At 36.1% G+C, this 22,897-nt stretch overlaps 1 protein-coding gene across 1 annotated transcript in view; it reads right to left on the reverse strand.

Annotated features, from left to right (window-relative positions):
• LOC121727992 (pikachurin) overlaps positions 1–22,897 on the reverse strand; it is a 145,512-nt gene that overhangs the window by 28,648 nt on the left and 93,967 nt on the right. Inside the window, exons 6-8 of the mRNA XM_042116076.1 lie at positions 12,707–12,908; positions 11,030–11,174; positions 7,751–7,928 (exon numbers count right to left, since the gene is read on the reverse strand). Coding sequence (XP_041972010.1) covers positions 7,751–7,928; positions 11,030–11,174; positions 12,707–12,908 — 525 coding nt within the window. The remainder of the gene's footprint in view (positions 1–7,750; positions 7,929–11,029; positions 11,175–12,706; positions 12,909–22,897) is intronic.

Raw genomic sequence — 22,897 nt, forward strand, 5'->3', positions numbered from 1 at the left:
AAAACTAAAACTGAAAAATATTATGAAAAGCGGCATTATGTTTCTATTAAATTGTTGAAGAAATAATTAGAGCTTTAAAACTTACCACTATAAGTTTTAAAGCTCTAAACCTAATAAAAAGGTTTAATATTCATTATTTTTAGTTTTGACTTTCAAAATTGTGGTTCTTTATTACCATCGATATACTATGCAGTATAGACACTTTTATATACAGGGTGTAACAAAAATAAGTGATAATACTTTAGGATGTGTACGTGTTCCTTGTAGAGAGTTCACTGTGAAAGTAGCAGCGCTGAAAGACCAAAAAAATTTTTCACTTTTGTATGGGGAAACTCGTGACGGTCGGGCCATTGCCCATACAAAAGTGAATAAAATTTTTCGTCTTTCAGAGCTGCTACTTTCACAGTGTACTCTCTACAAGGAATACGTATACACCCGAAAGTATTATCACTTATTTTGGTTACACACTGTATATTTGGGCGCACAGATACGTATCCAGTTCCTGTCATAAATAATAACCAACTTAAAGTACGCCATGGTGTGTATTCCGTGGAACCATTTATTATTACTAACCTATTACGGAATATTATGAATCATCTTCTTACCCGATAGAGTGTTTAAACACAAACCAACCAAGCAGAAGCCTTCGTTAAATCTGCAGGCAATTTTTTAAATTTCGATAATAGTTTTCTTTTGTTTTTCAAGTAGTTTCTTCGCCATTACATCGAGTGCGGGGAAACATGTCGACATGAAAGAAACATTTTAAAAGCTAAACTGTGTATCTCGATTCTCGGCTCAAGCGATTGGATTTAAACCGTTCCATTTGACGTAAACACTCGATAGTGATGTGCTCGATAAGTCGATACTCGCCCGGCAAACGTCGTCGAGTGCACTCCGACTGGAAATCATCGTCATTGTTTGAAAATGGATTTCTATTCTTGGAAGCTTGATTTTCAATTGCCGACCCCATACTACGAAGGTTAGTTTATAAACATCAAACATCGACAAGAAATTCTTATTGAGTTTCAATTTTTTTTTATTATTATCTTAAACTAGATAACGCCTAAAATATTTTGCACCAAAATTTGTTTATCGCGCGAGAACCGTACATTTTTGAGATAAAAATGTTTCTATGTCCTTTTCTCTTTAAAAGTTTAAAGTATATCTATAATATTCTCAAAGTATGTCCTCAAAGTATATCTTTACCAAATTTCAGCAAAATCGGTTTAGCGGTTTGGGCGCAAAGAGGGTTACCTCGTCTGACAGAATTATAAGGATATTATGGTGCATCTTATTAGAAGTCTGCTAATGATAACTAAATTCTGCGAATATGGTTCAGACTTTCAGGTAAGTTTGCGGGAAACGATCACAGCGGGTGCTCAATCATACATCGTTCCATCGAATATATCAATTTCACTGTCAATCTATTTTATTGCGACCTTATATTCCAACAATCAAATAAATAATATAAAACAATTTAGGGTAATTGTAGCTATTTCTCGTTCTAATTCTATCTACTTCTATAATTTTGACTTTATAATAATTAATCATATAAATTTAAAATATTGATATTAAATATTATCGACTACCGGGATTTTTATCTTTGTGTAAACACATCACTATAATATAATGCACGATTTCCTCATATTTTCCCCGTGTTAGCATCATAACGCACACGTTTAAGCTATAGGTATTTAACTGACACTATAACGTATTAAAAACTAAAATAGTGCACAGTTAATAGTATTAACTGTGCACTCTTTTAGTTTTAGACAACCCTGTATGTGTTGTATAAACTTAATACAACACATACAGGGTTGTCTCTTAAAAATTTTAGCCTCGCTTCAACGTCGGTTGGATTTATATGGGGCGGCGTGAACGCGCGGCTTGGCCGCTACACTGCGATATCACAACCAATGTAACGACTTTAAACAATGTTGTGTCGCCATTTCATTTAATACATTTGCTTGTCATCTCACAATGTAGCCGCCAAACCGCGCGTTTGGGCGGACGCATATTAATCCAGCCGAACTTGACCAAGCAAATAACCTCACAGAAAACCAACGACAAGATAGACATGTCATGTTTCAGCATTAACAGATTGTCTTAACAGAATAAATAGAACGCATTCACCGAAAATCGACTATATTATGACCAGTCTAAGCGCGACCCTCGTAGCATACTTTTAGTTTGCTACTAGGGTCGCGCTTAAACTGGTCACACCATAAATACAGCCTACTCTGTTTCGCAGAGAGAGGCTCTCCTCTATATCTCTCTATATCAGCCAAAAATCTATGGTAATCTCTCTAGATTACCATAGATTTTAGGCTGAGAATGCACTCACAATACCTCTGTTTTGGATTTTGCTGTAAGGGCCAGATTACACCTACCTACAGTGGCGAAACAGTGCCCTCGGTCGAGCACTCGGTGTGTATAGACCATAAAGTTAAAATACCTAGCGGAATAGAGAAACAAAGGCCTGAGCAAGAGAGATGTCACTATCAGTACCACTGCGTGGTAAAAAGAGACGTGTGATACATGACAGCAGAACTCTTTTTTTGACGTCCAGTCGGCACGTGCCGCACGTTGACAATTTAATCTCATAGAAATCATGTTCAATCATGCTTGTGTAAGTGTATACGTACACATATTTTTACACACAGATGAAACCAATTTCGGTTTCGTTTGACAGCTCGAGATTGTTGCTCTATTCCGCTAGGTATATTAACTTTATGTTATAGACACACTACCGAGTGATATGCCAATATATCTTTTAGCCCCTCTGCATGTTGAAAAGACACGTTTCCCCACCCAGGCCATTTAGGGCCAGGTATGAGACGACAAACTTTATTGGCCAATATAATATTATACATACCGAGTTCTCGGCCAAGGGTACTGTCTCGCCACTCAACTCGGATGTAATTAGGCCCTAAGATATTATGTCTGCTCGTCGCCTCATCAAAGTCAAAGCAGGCAGCCCTTCAAGTTTCCATGAATAGGGATGCCTTCCGAGAAAATCGCAAAGAAACATCTTTCATCGAAAGTTCCAGAAAACTCGAGATCAATCTATTTAGTTTCGGTAATGAAATAGGGAGTACATCACGTGGAACCTTCACGGTACATTTAATTGCACGAAAGGCCTTTCGTCGGGCTCAGATTTCTTTAAGTGTGTTACAGGCCAATTATTTTAGTTTCATGTAGTTTCCGACAGAAATCTCGTTAGATCTATTTCTGGAACGGTTATAGGTTATCCTTTATTTATTAGGGTGGGTTGCACCAGAGGCGTAGTTATAGTTAAGGTTAATTATCGTCAAATATTATGGCGTCCATTATGGACTTTTACTAGGAATTTGACGGTTCATTTGACATTTTGTTATGGTTAAAGTTAAAGTTATAGTTATATATGGCGTTTTGGCGTGGCTTATACTTTAACTTTAACTGGAGAAATTCACAGATGTCTGTTGCGTTTATTTTCTTATCCAAGCTACAGGTAACGGGATTCACAGTATGAAAAATTTATTATCTGTAAAAATCGTCAGGAAAATATAACATAAGGCATTTTTGACAGTTCTCCTTTACCAGCAGCGCCCCCCCGCCCACGTTCATTTATAACCTTGTTGGACCAGCTGTCATCTGTCAATTTCTCCATGTTGATTAATTATGGTGTCTTGATGGCGTCAATTTTTAACTTTAACCAAAGATTTGACATTTTGCATTGTAGTTAAAGTTAGAGTTACAGTTATAGTTAAAGTTAGTTGGTGCAACCCAACCTTAGTGTTTATTACGATAGAAACGAGATTTATTCCATCTGTATGTTGTTGCTCTATTATTATCTTGTACGCTGTAAGGAAAAATGCATGGTGAATATTATTTACAAATTTTTCATTTGATTTTTTTTGTTCGCAACGAAGCAGTTTTTATTCAATATCATATTCAGATACTTAATTCAACAAGATATTAATTCATCCCGCATACTTTGGAAAGACCTTCGTAATTTGGTCGGACAGGTTGGGTCGCTAATCCGATCCGACAGATCAGCGTGATAGCAGTGACACTACTAGTTCCTATTAATTTCCCTCTGCAAACGATATGGAGCTAGCGAGAACTTTATAGAAATTCATAAAAGTGTCGACGCGTCGCTTACGGCCAGTGATGGATTAACCCTTAATCAAATTAAGCAATTGCTTAGCTAGGGAGGCACCAGAAGAAGGACAAAAAACATCCGTCCTTAGAGCATCACGTCTCACTCTCACGTCACCAAAAACCACACCAAAAAAAAAACTAATGCATTTAGGTGGTAAAAGTATAAAGATCGATTCTAGTCAACATACGGATAGGGGCACAGGCATGGATTGCTTAGGGCATCATTAGTATTTTTAATCCGTCACTGCTTACGGCAGCTTTATATCATCAGTTACTTTTACAATTGACTTGATAGAACCTAACCAAATAACGTAGCCATTTACCTTATACACTTATATTGAAATTAGCTATCAAATCGGCGATGTTATTTTCATAGAGTTTCCTACAATAAAGTCGTATCAATCTACATTTTAGGTTTTGGTCCCTCGTGCCCTCTCTTCCAATTGAAATGACGATGTATTCGATACATTTAAATACGCGGACCGGATGTATGCAATAAGTTTTCCGCTTTGTTGAAAAAGGTTACCATTAAAAATAATAGTCGTCGAGGGTAAACGGTAACTAAATAAACCGTGAGATCTTGTTTCGGCACGATTTTTTTCGATTTTGCTATTGGCAGAGTAGACAGAATGATAGAGTATACCGACATAGAACTGATGTTGAAATTTTTAAATTTGACGCATTATGACGAAAATCGTCGCTAGGGTTGTTAACTTGTTACCTACGAATTTAAAACTATGACATATTCGCTGGACGTGTTCCTCTTTGGTCGTATTGTTGTTTGTGTTTTGGCACATGCGATCAAAATTGTCAGAATCCAATTTTGAAATCTTTATTTTAAATATTTAATAATAAATTATATCAGCCAGCGCGTGGCACATTCCGTTTATAATCCTAGTGAAACCCGACGAATTTGACAGATATTGAAACGGACAGTTTCTTTGCAGTCGAACTACTGGTAGTTATGTCTATTGTGCTATTGGTGATCAAAAACATAAATATTTTACCACCAGTACTGAAAATAAATTAGGAAGAATAATCGGCCAAGTGCGAGTTGGACTCGCGTACGAAGGGTTCCGTACCTTTAAAGAACAAAAATAGGAAAAAATATGTTTTTTGTATGGGAGCCCCCTTTAATTATTTATTTTATTTAAATTTTATTATTAATTATTAAAGTATAAATTAGAGATGTGCCGACTAGTCGGTAAAGCCACTTCGGTGGCGAATAGTCGACAAAAAGCGCCGACTATCCGGCTTTTCACTTTTTTCATATTTTTTATATCGGATCATGTTTGTTGTTATGGCGGCAACAGAAATACATAATCTGTAAAAATTTCATCTCTCGAGCTATTAACGTTCTTGAGTTACAGCCTGGAGACGGACAGACAGACGGACAGACAGTCATCGAAGTCTTAGGGTATTTTTAGGGTCCCGTTTTTACCCTTTGGGTACGGAACCCTAAAAATGGTTTATCTGTGAAGTGTGAACGCTGAACAAACGTCATTCATCATCTGCCGTACCCCACACGTCAAAGTGACAGGACAGGCTGTCATTTCGACAGCTCCTGATTAGAACGCAACGCGATAAGAAAATTTATACGTTCGCACCGGAAATTATTCTTTGTAACGTTGATTGCGATGTTCCTATCGTGCAAATGTTATTAGCATTCATTACTGATGTCTTTATAGTCCGGGTTCTCTTTTAAAAAAAATCAGATGGTTAGGATTCCGTTTTAGGGTTCCGTAGTAACCAAGTTTTGTTAACAGTGTTCCGTTTTAGGGGCGATTTCACCAAAGAAATGGAACGCGTTCAAAGCACTCTGAACCGGTTCAAAACGTATAAACGCTATTATAACATCGAAATGCATTTCACCAGTATAAACTGAACGCGTTCACAGCAAATCCGAGTTTTATCTTCTGGACGCCCAAAGTCCGAAGTTTAACGTCATAAAACCCGTTCAAGCCCTGTCATGGCGGAACGAAAAACATAGACAAAATAAATGTCAAGATGACAGTTTTGACACATGCGTTCGTTAGTTTATTATATGTGTTATATACATATGTTTCTTGCTATTTTTTTTTTTTTTTGTTTTTTTGTTTTTTTTTTTTTTTTTTTTTGTTTAGTTAAATTAACGTGAAAAGGCTTTCAAATGATGAAAACGCGATCAAAAGAAGTTTGTGAAATCCAATCGAAACAAAACGAGATTTACGTCGCACCATGAACGCGTTCAATGGGAACTAAGTTTTATGTGTGTTTGGTGAAATCCCTGGGTTGGGTTCTGTTATCAAGGAAACACGAAATATTTCGGTAAAATATAACAAAAAGCCAACCGAGTTTAATTTTTACACAATAACACATCTACCACGTCGTGTTCTCTTAAAGACTGCGATAGTAATACTAAATGTAGGTACCATCGGGGAAATTGATTCCTAGGCAATTGACAGACCAACGTCATATTATGCTCGGATCATTTCAATTCTAGAATGTTGATTGTGATCTGTCGGCTGGGTTTGACATAACGCGACCAAACTACGTAGGTCCCCATCTGCCTAGGAATCAATTTCTCTGATACCTACATAATAAACATTACTTCAACTAAACTAATAGTCGCCGATTCGCTCCTTGTTTGAAAATGTTCACCCAATCAACGTCTAATAAAAAAAATCCATTCCATTCTCGTATTTTATCATAATATTATCAAAATTACTACGGATTATATTTAATTGGCATGAAACGAATATCTATTTCGGTCTGATGTAATTAACGAACTCAAATTAATAGTATGTGGTTTATCCGGAACCCGATTACCCGCTTTGAGTTGAAATTGAAAATTACTCGCCTGTATATACATGCAGATTGCATTGTCCGGTTGTATGAATACAGAGTAGCCTTATGTTATGGTATAATAGAACAATAATTAGAATTACAATAAGAACATAGGTACTGTGAAGCTATTTGGAACATTCTGAATTTAAACGTTATCAAGTTTAAAAAAACCAAATGTTATTTTCATTTCAATTCTATTTTTTTTTAATTTTCTTAACAGGTAGGGGACAAGGCAAACGTAAACACCACGGTAACAGGTTAAGCAAGTCTCAGCTAGGAAGGGTATATATTTTTTGGAACGGAGTTCCTAATCGCGCGTTCAGCGTAAATCTGAAGGCTAGACAGAACGATATTTGACTTTGATTTGACCTTGAAACTTTTTTACTAGTACATGCATGTTAGGGGCAGAAGGCATTATTAGTAATTTTTATGAAGTAAGGGGGCAAACGAGCAAACGCAGAAATAATTAAATCCGTATTTATTTGTGTCTAATATTTCATTAGAATTTCAGAACCATTATTCTATTTTTCTAGTAGAGTAGATCTAATAATTATTATTACTTTTAAGTTTTATCAATCGATATAATACATAATTTTAAACAGCTGATCCTTGCTCAGCCTTTCTATTTACGTATATGACATAAAGGGAACTCAAGATAAGGATAAGGATAATTATCTTAAGATATAGGTGTTCGGGTCCATACACCAAAATAGAGCTTATCGAAAAGGCAATAAGAGTTATTTTGGTCTAAACCCCATCCTCTACAAAAAACCCAACTCACCAATATCCAACATAGAAACAGAGTCCTTGACCAGGCGGTAAGTATCCCCGTTGATCCGCAGGAAGTCCACGCAGCCGAGCAGACCCTCTGTCAGGCCCAGGGTCGTCTGCAGACCCGTGGTGTTCCCGGCACCACCCACCCAGACTGGCTCGCGGAACGTCATGCGGGAGAAGAGGCCCTGGGGGAAGAAATTGTTTAGTAGGCTCTTGGTCTACTTTATATATTTACCTGTAGGCTTAGCATGGTCACTGTAGAAAGGTTAATTCTTACGGCAAAGTAAACAAGTGATGGATTAACAAATGGAATTTGTCAGTTCGTCCGCAAAACTGTCAGCGTTTCTATTCTTTCGCACTTATACAGTGGCCATGTTAAGCCTGCTGGAGTATGCTGTAAGATAAGATGAATATTGATATGAAAAGTGAGATGCCGTTAAAATAGTTATTCATTTACGATTTTTGAAACGGAGTTAAATATAGAAGCTGACAAGTCTTGCTTGTCTTTGCGTGTTCTATGCTAAAAAACCGGCCAAGTGCGAGTCGGACTCGCGCACCGAGGGTTCCGACAGCTTAAAGGTATTATAGACCTGAGTATTTGGTATGAATTTCAATTTAATACCTCTACGCGTTTATGAGGAAATGGGTAGTAAGTTTAAAATTATTAAAAAAAAATATATTATGTGATGTAACTAAAAATTTATGGTTTTCGTAATTTTTCCTTTATCTATGCTATAAGACGTTGCTTCGTACCAAATTTCAAGATTCTGAGTTCACGGGAAGCACCCTGTAGGTTTTGATTCCCTTGCAAGTGTCGAAAATTTGCGGCATAAACGGCTGTATCTTTTGATTGCGTTGGCTTAGAAGTTTAATTTTTTCACAGCTTCAAGGGACAGTAGACCTGAGTAATTGATATAAATTTCAGCTTCATACCTCCACGCGTTCCTGAGAAAAAGGGTCTTGACAGACGGACGGACGGACAGACGGACAACAAAGTGATCCTATAAGGGTTCCGTTTTTTCCTTTTGAGGTACGGAACCCTAAAAAGGATTAGGATCTTAAAACTATTTAAAAGTGACTAGAGACCTTTTAAAATTCCTATTAATGACTGTAGTTATTAATAAGTTAGTAATATTAATCACTTAGAATTTTTAAAGTGTATCCCAGTCATTAGGAAATGGGGAAGAATAGAAGAGTACACTGTAATATAAGTTTTTGATGACACTCGCAAAGTTTCAATAGTGTGCTGCACCGAACCACTGAATCGAATCAAATAGGGGCTCATATTTTGTTATGTATGTAATTTACATAAACATAACCCGAACAAACAAACATTATCCGGGATAGGGGATCAAACCCGCAACCGCTGACGCTGGTGTTTCGTGAATTTTTGCGGTCTTTAAAATCACGTCGCCATATTTTAATTTCATTTTGCAACGCCGTGTAAAGCGAAATAAAATATCATATGAAGTTGTGGTGTTATTTGCGAGCGAAATATTTTATGAACGGAAGTTACATCCAGCTGTGAGCTACGGTTCCGGGATTCGTGGTCTTACTTTAGCGCTAAATGTAGCCATGTTTACGCTTTGCGAGTTTATTTTAAACTCAGAGCTGGCTTTTTCACAGGCGCGGCATCATATTACAGATTTTTATGAAATGTGTTTTTCCTTCACTATACGCCTCATGAGTGTTCCATTTATTCTTACATACCTATAGCCCAGACGCGAACCGATTGAATATATTTGAGTTAACTAAAAGCTTTCCTTGGTCATCCATATTTTAGACGTACAACAAATATTGCTGAAATCGATTTTGCGCATTATTTTTGTTCCCTTTTTACAAATTCTGTATTATATAGCTTAGTAACCTAATAATGAAACTTGTTATTTAGAATCACAGTGTGCTAGTATATTTTGCAGTTAAACATATTTTATTTATCCTTATTCGAACAATTATCTCTCAATCTTGGTAGGAACGCAATACAATGATCTCCAACTACGATTCTCTCTGACAGATCACCGACATAAAAATAAACCAATCACAGAATAGCTAGAGAGCTTTCGACCAATCACTGAACGTAAAATGACATTCAAAGCGGTCGTTCCAGATTGAATTTCAAGAGCATTTTACTGTCCAGATACATAATACGAAGTTGTCCACATTTATATCAGAAATAGAATATATTTCCAGCTTCAAAGCCTTTTAGTTGTATAATGAATTTATATTTAAAATAGTATTTAATTAAAATTTAGCTCTGCTCGAGTATAAAATCAATTATTTTAAGAGAGTTATAGCAATGAAGCCATATTTGAACTATAGTCTAATCGCGTTAAGTTTAAAGTGGGTTATTAGTGCAATGACACTTATTATTCCAAGGCTGTGTTTCCACCAGAGATTTGTTGCGACTTGCGAGGAATGTGTTTTTAAGATCCAATAGAAACGCTGCGCTGAGCGAGGTCAAGGCAAGCTCACGTCAATGAAGCGATTCTATTGGTCCTCAAAAACACATTCCTCGCAACATATCTCTGTTGGAAACGCAGCCCAAAGGTTGATAGACGTGACAGAGGTGGAGATATAAAGTGACAGAGACAGCAAACCTTGGAGCATTCCCGCACTCTCTTGCCATTGTTAAGTTGCAGCCAGGCCTTCCAGCGATTTCGGTAAACTAATACGGCGATCCGGCGACCATTAGCACGACTAATGGTGCGACAGAGATATAAAGGAGTGAATACCGCGGTATTTCAGCGACCAACTCTTAACATTCAACAGAGAAGGAAATATAGATTGACAGAGATAGCAAACCTTGAAGCGCCTTCGTACTCTCATGCCGTTGCTAAGCCGCAGCCAAGCGTCCCAGCGATGCCGGTATACCGCGGTATTTCAGCAACCAAGTCGTAACATTCGACAGAGAAGGAGATATATATAGACCTCTGTCTATCTATATCTCTTATCTCTGATAGCAAACCTTGGAGCGCCCTCGTACGCTCTTGCCGTTGTTGAGTCGCAGCCAAGCGTCCCCACTGATGGCGGTAGACCGACATGGTGTTCCAGCGACCAAGTCGCACGATTAGACAGTTGCTAATGGTGCGACGAAGATGGATATAAAAGAGTGAAAGAGACAGCGTACCTTTGAGCGTCCTCGTACTCTTTCCATTGTTCAGTCGCAGCCAAGCGTCTTAGCGATGGCGGTAGACCGACACGGTGTTCCAGCGACCAAGTCGCACGATTAGACAGTCGCTAATGGTGCGATGGAGATGGATATAAAGGAGTGAAAGAGACAGCGTACCTTTGAGCGTCCTCGTACTCTCTTTCCATTGTTGAGTCGCAGCCAAGCGTCCCAGCGATGCCGGTAGACCGACACGGTGTTCCAGCGGCCAAGTCGCACTGGCTCGGGTGAACGCAGCACGCCCGGCCCGCTCCCGCAGTCAAACCTGCACATACATTCAATATTACACACATTTAATAGTGTATGGTGTGGAAATTATTTTTATTTACAGATTTGATCATTTGGCATAGTAGCGTTTTTGAATTAACAAATTAGCTACTTTTTAACCCGAAAATGTACAGTTCCACAATACTAACCGGGGAAGACCATAAAATTATAGGTTTGTTCTAGATGATGCCCGCAACTCCGTTGCGCCAAAATTAGTTTATTGAGCGGGAAACGTACATTTTCCGAACTAAAAAGTATCCCTTGTCCTTTCCCGGGATTCAAAGTATATCTATACCCAGCAAAATCGGTTCAGTGGTTTGGGCGTGAAGAGGTAACAAACAGACATAGACACTTTCGCATTCACAATATTAGTATAGATAATACACAATAGCAGGTGTGTTTCACGCCTCGTTATCAATGCAAGTTAATTAGTGACGTGTATTACGGCCCATTGTACGCCTGTGCACAGCGTTACCGACCGAAACCGAATTTATTATCTGTACGAATTTACCTTATTATTATACAAAAGAGCATACCACATACCACATAACTTTGGTAAAATCATTTATCGTGAAACAAGATAAATTCAAATAAATAAAACGTGAATCGGTGGTGGACATCACTTTGGAAAACTCAACGTTGAAGAAGAGTACGAAAATACCTATTTACTACGATAACTTTTCTTTGATTAGGAAACTCTCCATTTAAAAAATAGAAGCCATTTTTCACGACTGCTTAACGTAAAAATATATATTTTAAACCTTAATCCGCCATATAACCTCAGAATTATGACTCAAAAAGGAACCCCGTAAAGAAGTTACACAGGTTTATGAGTTAGCGTTCGATAAAATATAAAGTTTGCAAAGGGACCGACCCTGGGGTGGCAATATTGATAATGCTATATTACACAACTTCCGCGCTTTATACAGAACTACTGCTGCAATATCGTAATCACAGAACTCCGAAGGGATTCGAGAAATGGAACGCTTTGAGACGATGTTTGTAATCAGAATTATTAATATATTATTGTTATAAATAGTCGTGTAAGAAGTAACAAACTTTTAGAAGAAAATCTGATGCAATAATAATTAAGTTAGGTGTCACTTTAAAATGTTGCTGCTTATTTAGAGGCAAAAAATTTATCGGCCATATTATATGGATCCGTAAGCGTGATTTTGTTACGCTTATCTTAAACCGCAAACTGTTAATCCACGTGTCCATTTTGTAGCAACAGTAAATAATTGTTGGATATTGTATATACTGGTAAACAGTAAAAGACCACGAGTTTAGCCGTATTTAAATCCGTAAGCGAATATCCTTGTTTACCGCAACCGCAAGCGCTATCTAGTATTTTATTATTACCGTAGCTCCACGTGTCCGTTCCGCAGCAACAGCATCAGCTAAACAGACAAGTCATTATGCTAGTCAGAAAGCAACAGCACGCAATGCGTTCTGGCTGCATTCGGATCCGTAAGCAAACTCCCTTGCTACATCCGCAACCGCAAGCGCTTTCTAGTATTTTATTATTACCGTAGCTCCACGTGTCCATTCCGCAGCAGCAGCGCCAGGTAGTCCCCGGACAGATCGTCGTGCTCGCCAGTAAGCAGCAGCACGCCACGCGCTCGCTCCGGCCGCACTCGGATCCGTAAGCGGACGCGCTTGTAAGCGCCGCGCAGCGCTCGTAGTGCAATCCATGACGCGCCCGAGAATCGCGGCGTAGAGATGTGGGTTTCTGTAACAAAGCAAATGTTTTTTTTTTAATTATGAAACAGTAAATAAAGTTCAGGAAATTCGGTCACTGACCCACAGCTGTATCTTAATCATGTATACGAAATAACTGGTATCCTAATCACAAAATTTGTGAATGGAATCAAGGTATTTTTTTTATTTTATGAGATTAGGTGGCAAACGAGCAAACGGGTCACCTGATGGAAAGCAACTTCCGTCGCCCATGGACACTCGCAGCATCAGAAGAGCTGCAGGTGCGTTGCCGGCCTTTTAAGAGGGAATAGGGTAATAGGGGCAGGTAGGGATGGAAAGGGAACGGAATAAGGGAGGGTAGGGAAGGGAATAGGGTAGGGGATTGAGCCTCCGGTAAACTCACTCACTCGGCGAAACACAGCGCAAGCGCTGTTTCACGCCGGTTTTCTGTGAGGACGTGGTATTTATCCGGTCGAGCCGGCCCATTCGTGCCGAAGCATGGCTCTCCCACGTCAAAATTTATTTTCAAGAATGTTTGAAAGAAAGAATTAATAAGTCCGTAACCAAATTTCTCTAGAGATGTGCATATTATATTCATGACCTGAATTGAGCTTGCATCTGTAACAGCATGATGAGACTATAAAAATATATTTTGTTTTTGAAAGTATTTAGAGAAATGAACTAAATCTCTACAAATTGTTACCAAACTAGTAAAAATTTGTAGAGATTTTGTTCATTACTTTTCGTACAAAATCCTAAGCCACGTCAACCAGCCACGCACTTTTTAGGGTTGCGCCGTTTAGTTATGGCAGCATAACCATTACGTACATATTTTATTGCAGCCTAGAGCGATCATGGCCCTCCCCGGGATTAAAGACCACGGCGGGCTACATAATACATGAGCGCTTAGCAAACGCACTTTTTTTTGTCGTAAAACTATATTTTTGTAGTTCCCAAAAAAGGAGACATGTCTTTTGATTCGTACATGAGAGAGTGCGGGTACGATCTCAGGTTGCAATGTACGGACGATCACAAGTAGAAGTATCGTCAGGAAAACCACACATTTTTGATCGGAAAAGTTTTAACCTCTTGCGACCGTACGGCCTTTTTTTACGGAAAATTACCTGCTTGTCCAAAACATTAAGTGTGGTTAATTTTCTCGGAGATCATATTGAATACAAAAACCTGAATTTTACCCAAAAATGAAATAGTTTTTTTTTTCATGAAATAAGGGGGCAAACGAGCAAACGGGTCACCTGATGGAAAGCAACTTCCATCGCCCATGGACACTTGCAGCATCAGAAGAGCTGCAGGTGCGTTGCCGGCCTTTTAAGAGGGAATAGGGTAATAGAGGAGGGTAGGGATGGGAAGAGAAGGGAATAGGGAAGGGTAGGAAAGGGAATAGGGTAGGGGATTGGGCCTCCGGTAAACGTAATAATGGTAAATTATTATTAAAATCCTAAGTATAGTTAACCCTTTAACCGCCGAGCTTAAAATCAATTCTCGTGCCTCTAGCGCCAGCACCATAAATCGAAAAATTATTATTATAATAAACATAAACTAGATGAACTATAATAATAATAAAATTTAATTATTCTAATGTAAACTTTTACATTTGACCTTGAAAACCCAAAAGGGCTGGTAATTTACAAATTGTAATTCTGACCCTCAACAATGTGGTGGGTTTCTACAAACGCTGAGTGGAATTTAGCGACGGATTTAAACGGACGGATTAAACGGTAACGACCCTTTAACTTGCCAAGATCCTGTACATTATGTAATGGAACTTTATATTTATTGTTCAAACTAATTGTTACGATCAGCGCTTTCCGTAAAAAGCTTACAATGTAATTTTAATTTCGTTTGGTTGGTGTTCCTTGGTACATTTTCATTAGCGCTTAAGATGTTGTCTTTTATTATATTTTAATCTTTTCTTGGGTTTTATAGCCGCCTCAAGCGGATGGTAATGAGACAACATTTATTACACAACAGCATCTAAACACCTCCATCGTGGGTATCGCAGACACAATAGATTTTCAATTGTTGTGCGGCAGCCGACTACAGCTTGGGGATTGATGGGTTAATTGCATGCTACGAATTCTACTATAAATTCATAGCTGGCATTTCAAATAGTAAGAACTATGATAATAATATTAATTTCATCCCTACTAATATTATAAATGCAAAAGTGTATCTGTCTGTCCGTCTGTCTGTCTGTTACCTCTTCACGCCCAAACCGCTAAGCCCATTTTCCTTAAAGGCATGGAGATACTATGATTCCCAGGAAAGGACATATGATACTTTTTGTCCCGGAAAAATGTACGGTTCCCGCACGATAAACGAGTTTTGGCGCAACGGAGTTGCGGGCGTCATCTGGTATTAAAATAATTGCATACACTCGAATCGTAACATGGCTTAGCACGGCTACACATGGCGTAGCATGGTGTAGCGCGACATAGCATGGCGTAGCGCGACGTAGAATGTCGTGGCACGGCGTAGACCAAGTGCTACGCTTATGATCTTTGTATTTGACTTTACGTTTGCTTGAGTATATAATACTAATTCACTATTTTTCATCTAGGGCAAACTTACATTATTTACATACACTTAACCTTTATCTACGTATGTGCTTGCCCGGCTTGGGTACTTCTATCAATTGTAAAAAGCGAATAAACTCCAATAAATTCCAACACTTGGAAATTCAATTGCGGATTCAATTTTGTAGGGACAGCAAATAAATATGACAAAATTGGGGTCCAACTACAACAGGTAGGCCTTATTGCCTCTATCACATTTTTCACCACCCTTCGTCCCTAGGGCTTTAGGGCGTCAGGGCGTAGGGCTCGGAAATTCAATTCCAAGGTAGGTTCCAATACATAATTGCTTGACTTTGAAATCGAATATGTGTAATCGACTGAGTTTTGTAGCGACAGCCACTAAAAGAAAATAGGGTTGTAGGTTTTAGGAGCTGAATGTCGTGTTTTAATAGCTTTTAAAACACAGCTTTAAAAAAAATTTATATATATACAGGTCCGTTAATTATATCCACCGTGTATGTACAGACATTATATTTTAAGAATTTGTCCGTGTATGTGATAAATATTGTAGGTATATTCACAGTTCTGCGGTCGTATATCACGTGTTTCCCGTAGTCCCACCTTCAGGAGCAGGAACACCGTTGGGGTTTTAGTGGGTAGTCCTGGGTGCGGATACTACGTCTGCCCCGGGGAGTCCCACATACCTCGGTGGTCCTCCCCAGGCCCCGGGGATAAATGCATTCTCCCAACGATTAAAAAAAAGGTATATTCACAGTTTGTGTAAATTATTAATTTCTTTGCGAGTTTCTTACGCCGGGTTTTCTTGCCGGGGTTTCAGGACTAGTGGTAGGCTTCATGTACACGTTAATTTTTAACCGATTTAGAAATAAATTAGAAATAAAACATTATTCACTTTCAATTAATATAAAAACTGTGCTAATATATATTTAAAAACAGCTTATAGATTTTTCTCAACATTGGCATTATATTATATTATAAGACTAGCTGTTTCCCGCGACTTTGTCCGCGTCAGCAAAATGTGATAACGGAGATAATAAAAAAAAGAGAATTTTTCCGAACAAATATATAAAAAAATAAAATATATCCTCCTCCTTTATCGAAAGTCGGTTAAAAAGTAGCCTAAGTTACTCCTTATTACATCAGCTATTTGCCAAAAAAAGTCCCGTCAAAATCGCCCCAGCCGTTTCGGAGATTAGCCGGAACAAACAGACAGACACACAGACGGACAAAAATTGTAAAAAAATGCTATTTTGGTATATATATCCTAAGTACATTCATATGCATGTAGTAAGAAACGGTTCTTTCAATATTACAAACAGACACTTCAATTTTATTTATATGTAAGATGGTATTTAATAGTGCTATTGAATGGCTCACTACTAACTCGGAATAAAGGAATTCTATCGGCGGTAAGTATTGTCTGAGGAGGCTTTTTAATGAATCCCACCCTTAGCGATGGCATTCAGATAATAATGCTGAAGAAGAGGATGGCCGCATTCTACTAATATAGATTAAATTTTATTCTGTTAATTATAAAGAAAATCTATCTATCTTTCGTATATTCTCGAAATAAAGGCCTTACAGCCTGCGATATAATAACTGAATTTAAATAATTAATTTAAATATTTTGATGTTTTGTAGAAAAAATCTGATTATAATGTATGTATGTATTATTATTATTTAATATTATTTTCTTGTATGTAGATTGAAAGCATATTTTGTGATTGTGCACGCTCTGTCCATTTTCTTACATGTCATATCTCTCTTTGTAGGGCTGCTGTAAGAAATTTCTTAAGAAATAAGCTGTTTCTTTGTGTCGTCTTTCCATGTCAATAGTTTTAGAATAAGTGTCTTGTGTACAATAAATGTTAAATAAATAAGTAAATAAATAAAAAATTCACACAGTCACATATTCGTAGAAATCATAGCTTATGGCTATGTAATAAACTTTTGTTATTTTTGTATCACAAGTTCCGTTTCATCACAAAATCATATCTTACATATCGTTTCGAATTGTATTTACAGCGTCCGAGATCCGCACCCGCCGAGTCACGTTCAAGTGGTTTGTCGTGTCGTGTAGTGTTAAAAAACCGTATCTAAAGCTACCCCAATATCACTTAATACATTCAAGAGGACCCCTCACCCCATGGGGTACGGTAATGGAAAACTCCCCCACCCTTCTTAGACGCTCCTTTTGTTCCTCAAAGCTTTGTAATCGACGTAAAAAGACGTAAAGACTGTAACGGATTGTAATTTTTTACGGTATGTCGCAATTTGAATTAGGATTAATGTTTTGTGAACGATAAATCATAATATTTAAATGGATTTTTGTGGCAGCACGGTATTTTATAATTTATTGTCATGGATTTTAAGAAGTTATCGTAATTATACTTACAACAAAAATTGTTGTAAGTATAATTACGATATTATGAAATCATGGTATTTAAATGCAGGTACTTTACTAATTTACGATTATAAAGTTAGCTATCTTAATAAATCAATTAGGCCTACTTAGGCCAGTGAGGGTCCGATAATACTTAAAATACATTTTTTAATATCCCTGTTCTAATATATTTTTTATAGAACATGCATGATATTTTTACAAACTATCAAAAACCCAGGCAGAAGTTAATTTAGAAAAATTCTACATAATGAAACATATATTCCCAATTTTCCTCGAAACAATAAACGCAAACGTTTCTCGCAATTCATTTACATCACAAGACATCCCGTGAATATTTATAAGATTATTTTGATGTATGGAGGAAAACAAGTAAACAATTTTGTTTCTCTGTAAAATAAGAGTTTAATCACTAAAAGTAAAATTATAAACAAACTAAATACGACAATAATATAATAATATCATACCTGTAAAATAAGAGAAACGACAATTACGTTTATTGTTAGGTATTCCTCCGATAAAATATTAAAATATTTTTAACACAGATCGTTTCTCTTAAAACATTTTTTTCATTATAATAAAATTGTCAACTTACTTCAAAATCAAATAAATCATACTTTCTCTTTGGAACTTATACCAGCCTACTCTATAACAAGAAACACCTAAGAGGTAAACTTACATCTCCCCCCTTAAGGAGAAAAAAAAAAAAAACATTTTTTTTTACATCACTAAATCTAAAGGCCTACATAAGTCTAATTTAAGTCTAACATAGGTACAGGAATCATTTTAGTCACATGAAATAGGTTTGACTCAGCTTTTCTATGACCTGTATCTATTTCATATATAGAACTCGACACTTTCTCTACAATCCTAAATGGTCCAATATAAACTTCATCTAACTTACATCTATTAAGTCTATTTCCATTCTCAACATAAACTAGATCTCCCACATTAAAATTACAATGCTTCCGATTCTTGTCAAATAATTTCTTGTTGTAATCATGGGACTTTTTTGAATTATCCAAAGCAATTTTTTTGTCATTTATCCAACTCTCACTCGTTAAGTTATTTCTAAATTCCTTTGGTAAAATCATTACTTTTTCTGTTCCATATAAAAGATAAGTTGGAGAGAATCCAGTAACTGTGTGAACAGTCTCATTATATTTTTTAACACACTCCTTAGCTATACTAGCCCAAGCTCTTTTCTTCTCTTCTTCGTTAACTTTGCATCTTATCTTATTCACCAATGTTTGATTCAAACGTTCATTTAAGCCATTAGAAAAAGGGCAGTTTACTGCTGTAAATACCAATGGTATATTTCTGTCACCAAGAAATTTTTTTAATGCAATTGAATTGATTCCTGGATATTGATCGGTCAAAATCATGCCTATTTCTTCCGTTTCCACTATACTAGATAAAAGTCTTATGAAATCATTTGCTGTTTGAGTTTTAGACGTATGAATAAATGCGAATCTACTAAAATGGTCAACTAATAAATGCAAGTATTTTTTTGATGATCTCGAACCTCCAAATCCGCCTATTGTATCAATAGACATAATCTCAAAAGGTCTTGTTGCTGGTCCTAGATGAGACATAGATCCAAATCTTTCATGTCCTCTTGTTTTATTTTTTATGCAAGTTTCACAACTTTTGCAAATCTTTTTAATATTATCTGATAAATTTCTTATAAAATAAAATTTACCAATCATCTTTTGCATTTGATTGATTCCAATATGACACATATTTTCATGAACATCTTTCAAAAATGTTAAACTTAATTCTTTTGATAAAATTATTTTATCTCTTTTTCCAACCCTTTTGAAGTACACATTATGTTTATTTATTAACTTATCTTTTTGTTCTTGTACTTCCTTATTAATTTCTTGATCTTTCAATATGTCTTCAATGCTTATAAGATTGACAACTCTTAGTTGTTCATCAGTGTTTTCATCTGAACTCAACACTGGATTTCTACTTAAACAGTCTGCCTCTAAATTATTTTTTCCAGGAGAATAAACTACATTAAATTCGTACTGTGAAAGGTAATAGGTAAGATCCCCTAATTCTTCGTCCGTTCTTGATTTTAAATTCATATTCTCCAAAGGTTTGTGGTCCGAAAAAACAGTAAATGGTCTTCCTATTAGCCAATATTGCCAAAAAACCACCGCCTCTTTTATCGCCAACAATTCCAAATAAATAGCTTTCTTTTTCTTCTGCGTTTCCGTCAATTTCTTCGAAAAATATGCTACAGTTTTTTCTTGTCCATCTGGCTGTATCTGTTTTAAGACTGCACCAACTCCTTCTATGGATGCATCTGTATAAATGTGTATAGGTAAATTTCTGTCATAAATCTCTAATATTGGTTTAGAGCATAATAGATTTTTTATAATGTCAAAAGATTTTTGGCATTCATTGGACCAAACAAATTTTTGGCCTTTCCTTAACAATTTATGCAAGGGGTCCAATATAATAGCCTTTCTTGGTATGTATTCATGGTAGAAATTTATTTTACCAAGAAACTGTCTAATGTTTTTTTGATTTTTAGGAGTAGGAAAGTTTTGTACGGAAATAATATTATCTTTTAAAGGCTGCACTGAATTATTTTGAATGATATGTCCCAGATATTTGACAGAATTTGAGGCAAAAGTGCATTTCGTAAATTTTAACCTGAATCCTTCCTTTTTTATAGCTTCTAATAACTGTCTTAAGTGATTAATATGGCTATCAAAATCCTCGGAGAAGATCAAGATATCGTCAATGTAATTAACGGTAAATTCGTTGAGTTTATATTTTCTTAATATGTTGCTCAACACTCTTTGAAATATTGCTGAAGACGTTTTTAAACCAAAGGGAAGACATGTCCACTGGTAGTGGCCTTCTTGAGTTACAAACCCTGTTTTCTTTCTGTCTTCTATTCTTAAAGGAATAGACCAAAATGCTGAATTTACATCTAGGGTCGTGAAAAAATTTGCAATTTCTTGTTTTTATTACTAGATCTTCAATTAACGGGAAAGGTTGAGCTTGTGGTACTACAATTTTATTTAAGTCTCTAAAATCGATACATAATCTTGTTTTCTTATTGTCTTCTTTTTTATATGCTAATGTAACTGGCGCTGCAAATGGACTGTAGGATTCTTCTATTAGCTTATTATCAAGTAATTTTGCTATCTGCTGTTCTATCTCCTTCTTATCTTCCATCGTGCATCTGTAAGGTCTCTTACTGCAGTATTTCTCTACTGTTAAGTCAATTCTAGCTTCATATCCATTTACAGTGCCTATGTCATACTTGTCTTTAGCAAAAACTGACTTGTAGTCATCAATTAATTTATTTATTTTATATTTTTCACCATCTTCTAAATGATCTACTTTCATTTCAATATCATCTTCTTTGACATGTTCATTAAAGTTTATTTTTATATTTTCTGTAATTCCATCGTTACATATTTCTCTTTTCATACTGACATCTCCACTTTCTATCATATTATCCTTGTTCTCACAATTATATTTCTTTTGAATAATCGTTAACTTTTCAGTTTGAATCAATCCAAACATTTTTATCATATCCAAACCAATGAGAAAATCATGTTTGAAATTCTTTTCATCAATGACGTAAACATCCACGTCTTTTTCTACTTCAAAAATCTTAATTCTTAATCTAGTCAAACCAGTTGCTTTTTGGACACCATTAATAGTTATTAAGCTTGCCTCGTTTACATTCCTTCCTTTATTCTTTATTTTAAGTAATTTTGAATTTATCAAAGAAACATTAGAGCCTGAATCATAAATTCCATCTATTTGTAACTTCTCATTTATTGTTAATTTTATAGTTATTAATGGTGTCACTATTAGTTTTTTTGTTCAGTTTCATTTAACTCCGCCTCAATTTCGGAGTTATTCACATGTCTTATTAAATTTCTCTTTACCTTATTATCATCTTTTGGTTTGAACCAACATGTAGCTTCTGAGTGATAACGAGCTCCTTTATTTAAATTTTCACAAATCTTACATGTATTTCGAGTTGCTTCATTATACTCATTAGCTCGCCAGGCAGTCTTATACATTTTCTTTCCATTCATCATATTACTTTTCTTTTGTACCATATGCTCGTGTTTTCTTAGTACATTGAACAAATCTATCGTATCTGTTAAAATCTCTCTATCAATCTTATGCAATATGTGATCTGGTAAGCCTGCTGCTATCAGGTCTATTAATGTGCCTACATCTATAGATGTTCTCATTTCCAGTAGAAGCTTTTCTTTTCTTATTGCATAATCCAGTAAAGAACCATCTCTATATCTATATGATAAAGCTAAATTGACTGGATTCCACCCTTTGTTTGCAAAAGTCTCACAAAATTTTGACTTCCAAATAGACCATTCAGAGTTAAGTGTTAGCTTCATAATCATCGAATTATACCAGTCGATGCAACTCTTATCAAAAAATAATCTAAGAATTTCTAGTTTTTGTTCATTAGTTGTGACGCAAAAACGAGCACATTCTTTTTCAAATGTGTCAATCCATAAGTTTGCGTTCATATTCTTAGTTGAAAATTTATCAATTATAAATTTTTCTGCGATATCCTTAAGGCTTTGATATTTAATTTCATGTATATTACCTGCATTCTCACTCCTTTGGATCACCTGTTCTTCAAGAAAAAGTTCTTCAAGATATTGGTCTCCAAATTGTAGATTATCATTTTCGTCTACATAAATTTTCATCAACTCCTCTGTCATGTTTATCCAGATCCTTCTGGTCTGATATCTTTTCTTTAGGATATTCGCACTTTACTATATGTAGCGGTTTGCATTATTTCTGTGTGATTGCTAATATCTTGCAATTCTTCAGGTATATAATACTCTTTATTACTTTGAGTAGTTATCGACGTTATAGAAAGTACATTGGACTTTCCGTCGCTTTTAGGTAGCAAAGTAAATTTAAATTGTAGCTTCTCCATACTGTTATGATAAGCGAATTGTCGTTTTATAAGATTATTTTGATGTATGGAGGAAAACAAGTAAACAATTTTGTTTCTCTGTAAAATAAGAGTTTAATCACTAAAAG

The sequence above is a fragment of the Aricia agestis genome, chromosome 6 (genome assembly GCF_905147365.1).
Source record: "Aricia agestis chromosome 6, ilAriAges1.1, whole genome shotgun sequence".
NCBI classification, from domain to species: domain Eukaryota; kingdom Metazoa; phylum Arthropoda; class Insecta; order Lepidoptera; family Lycaenidae; genus Aricia; species Aricia agestis.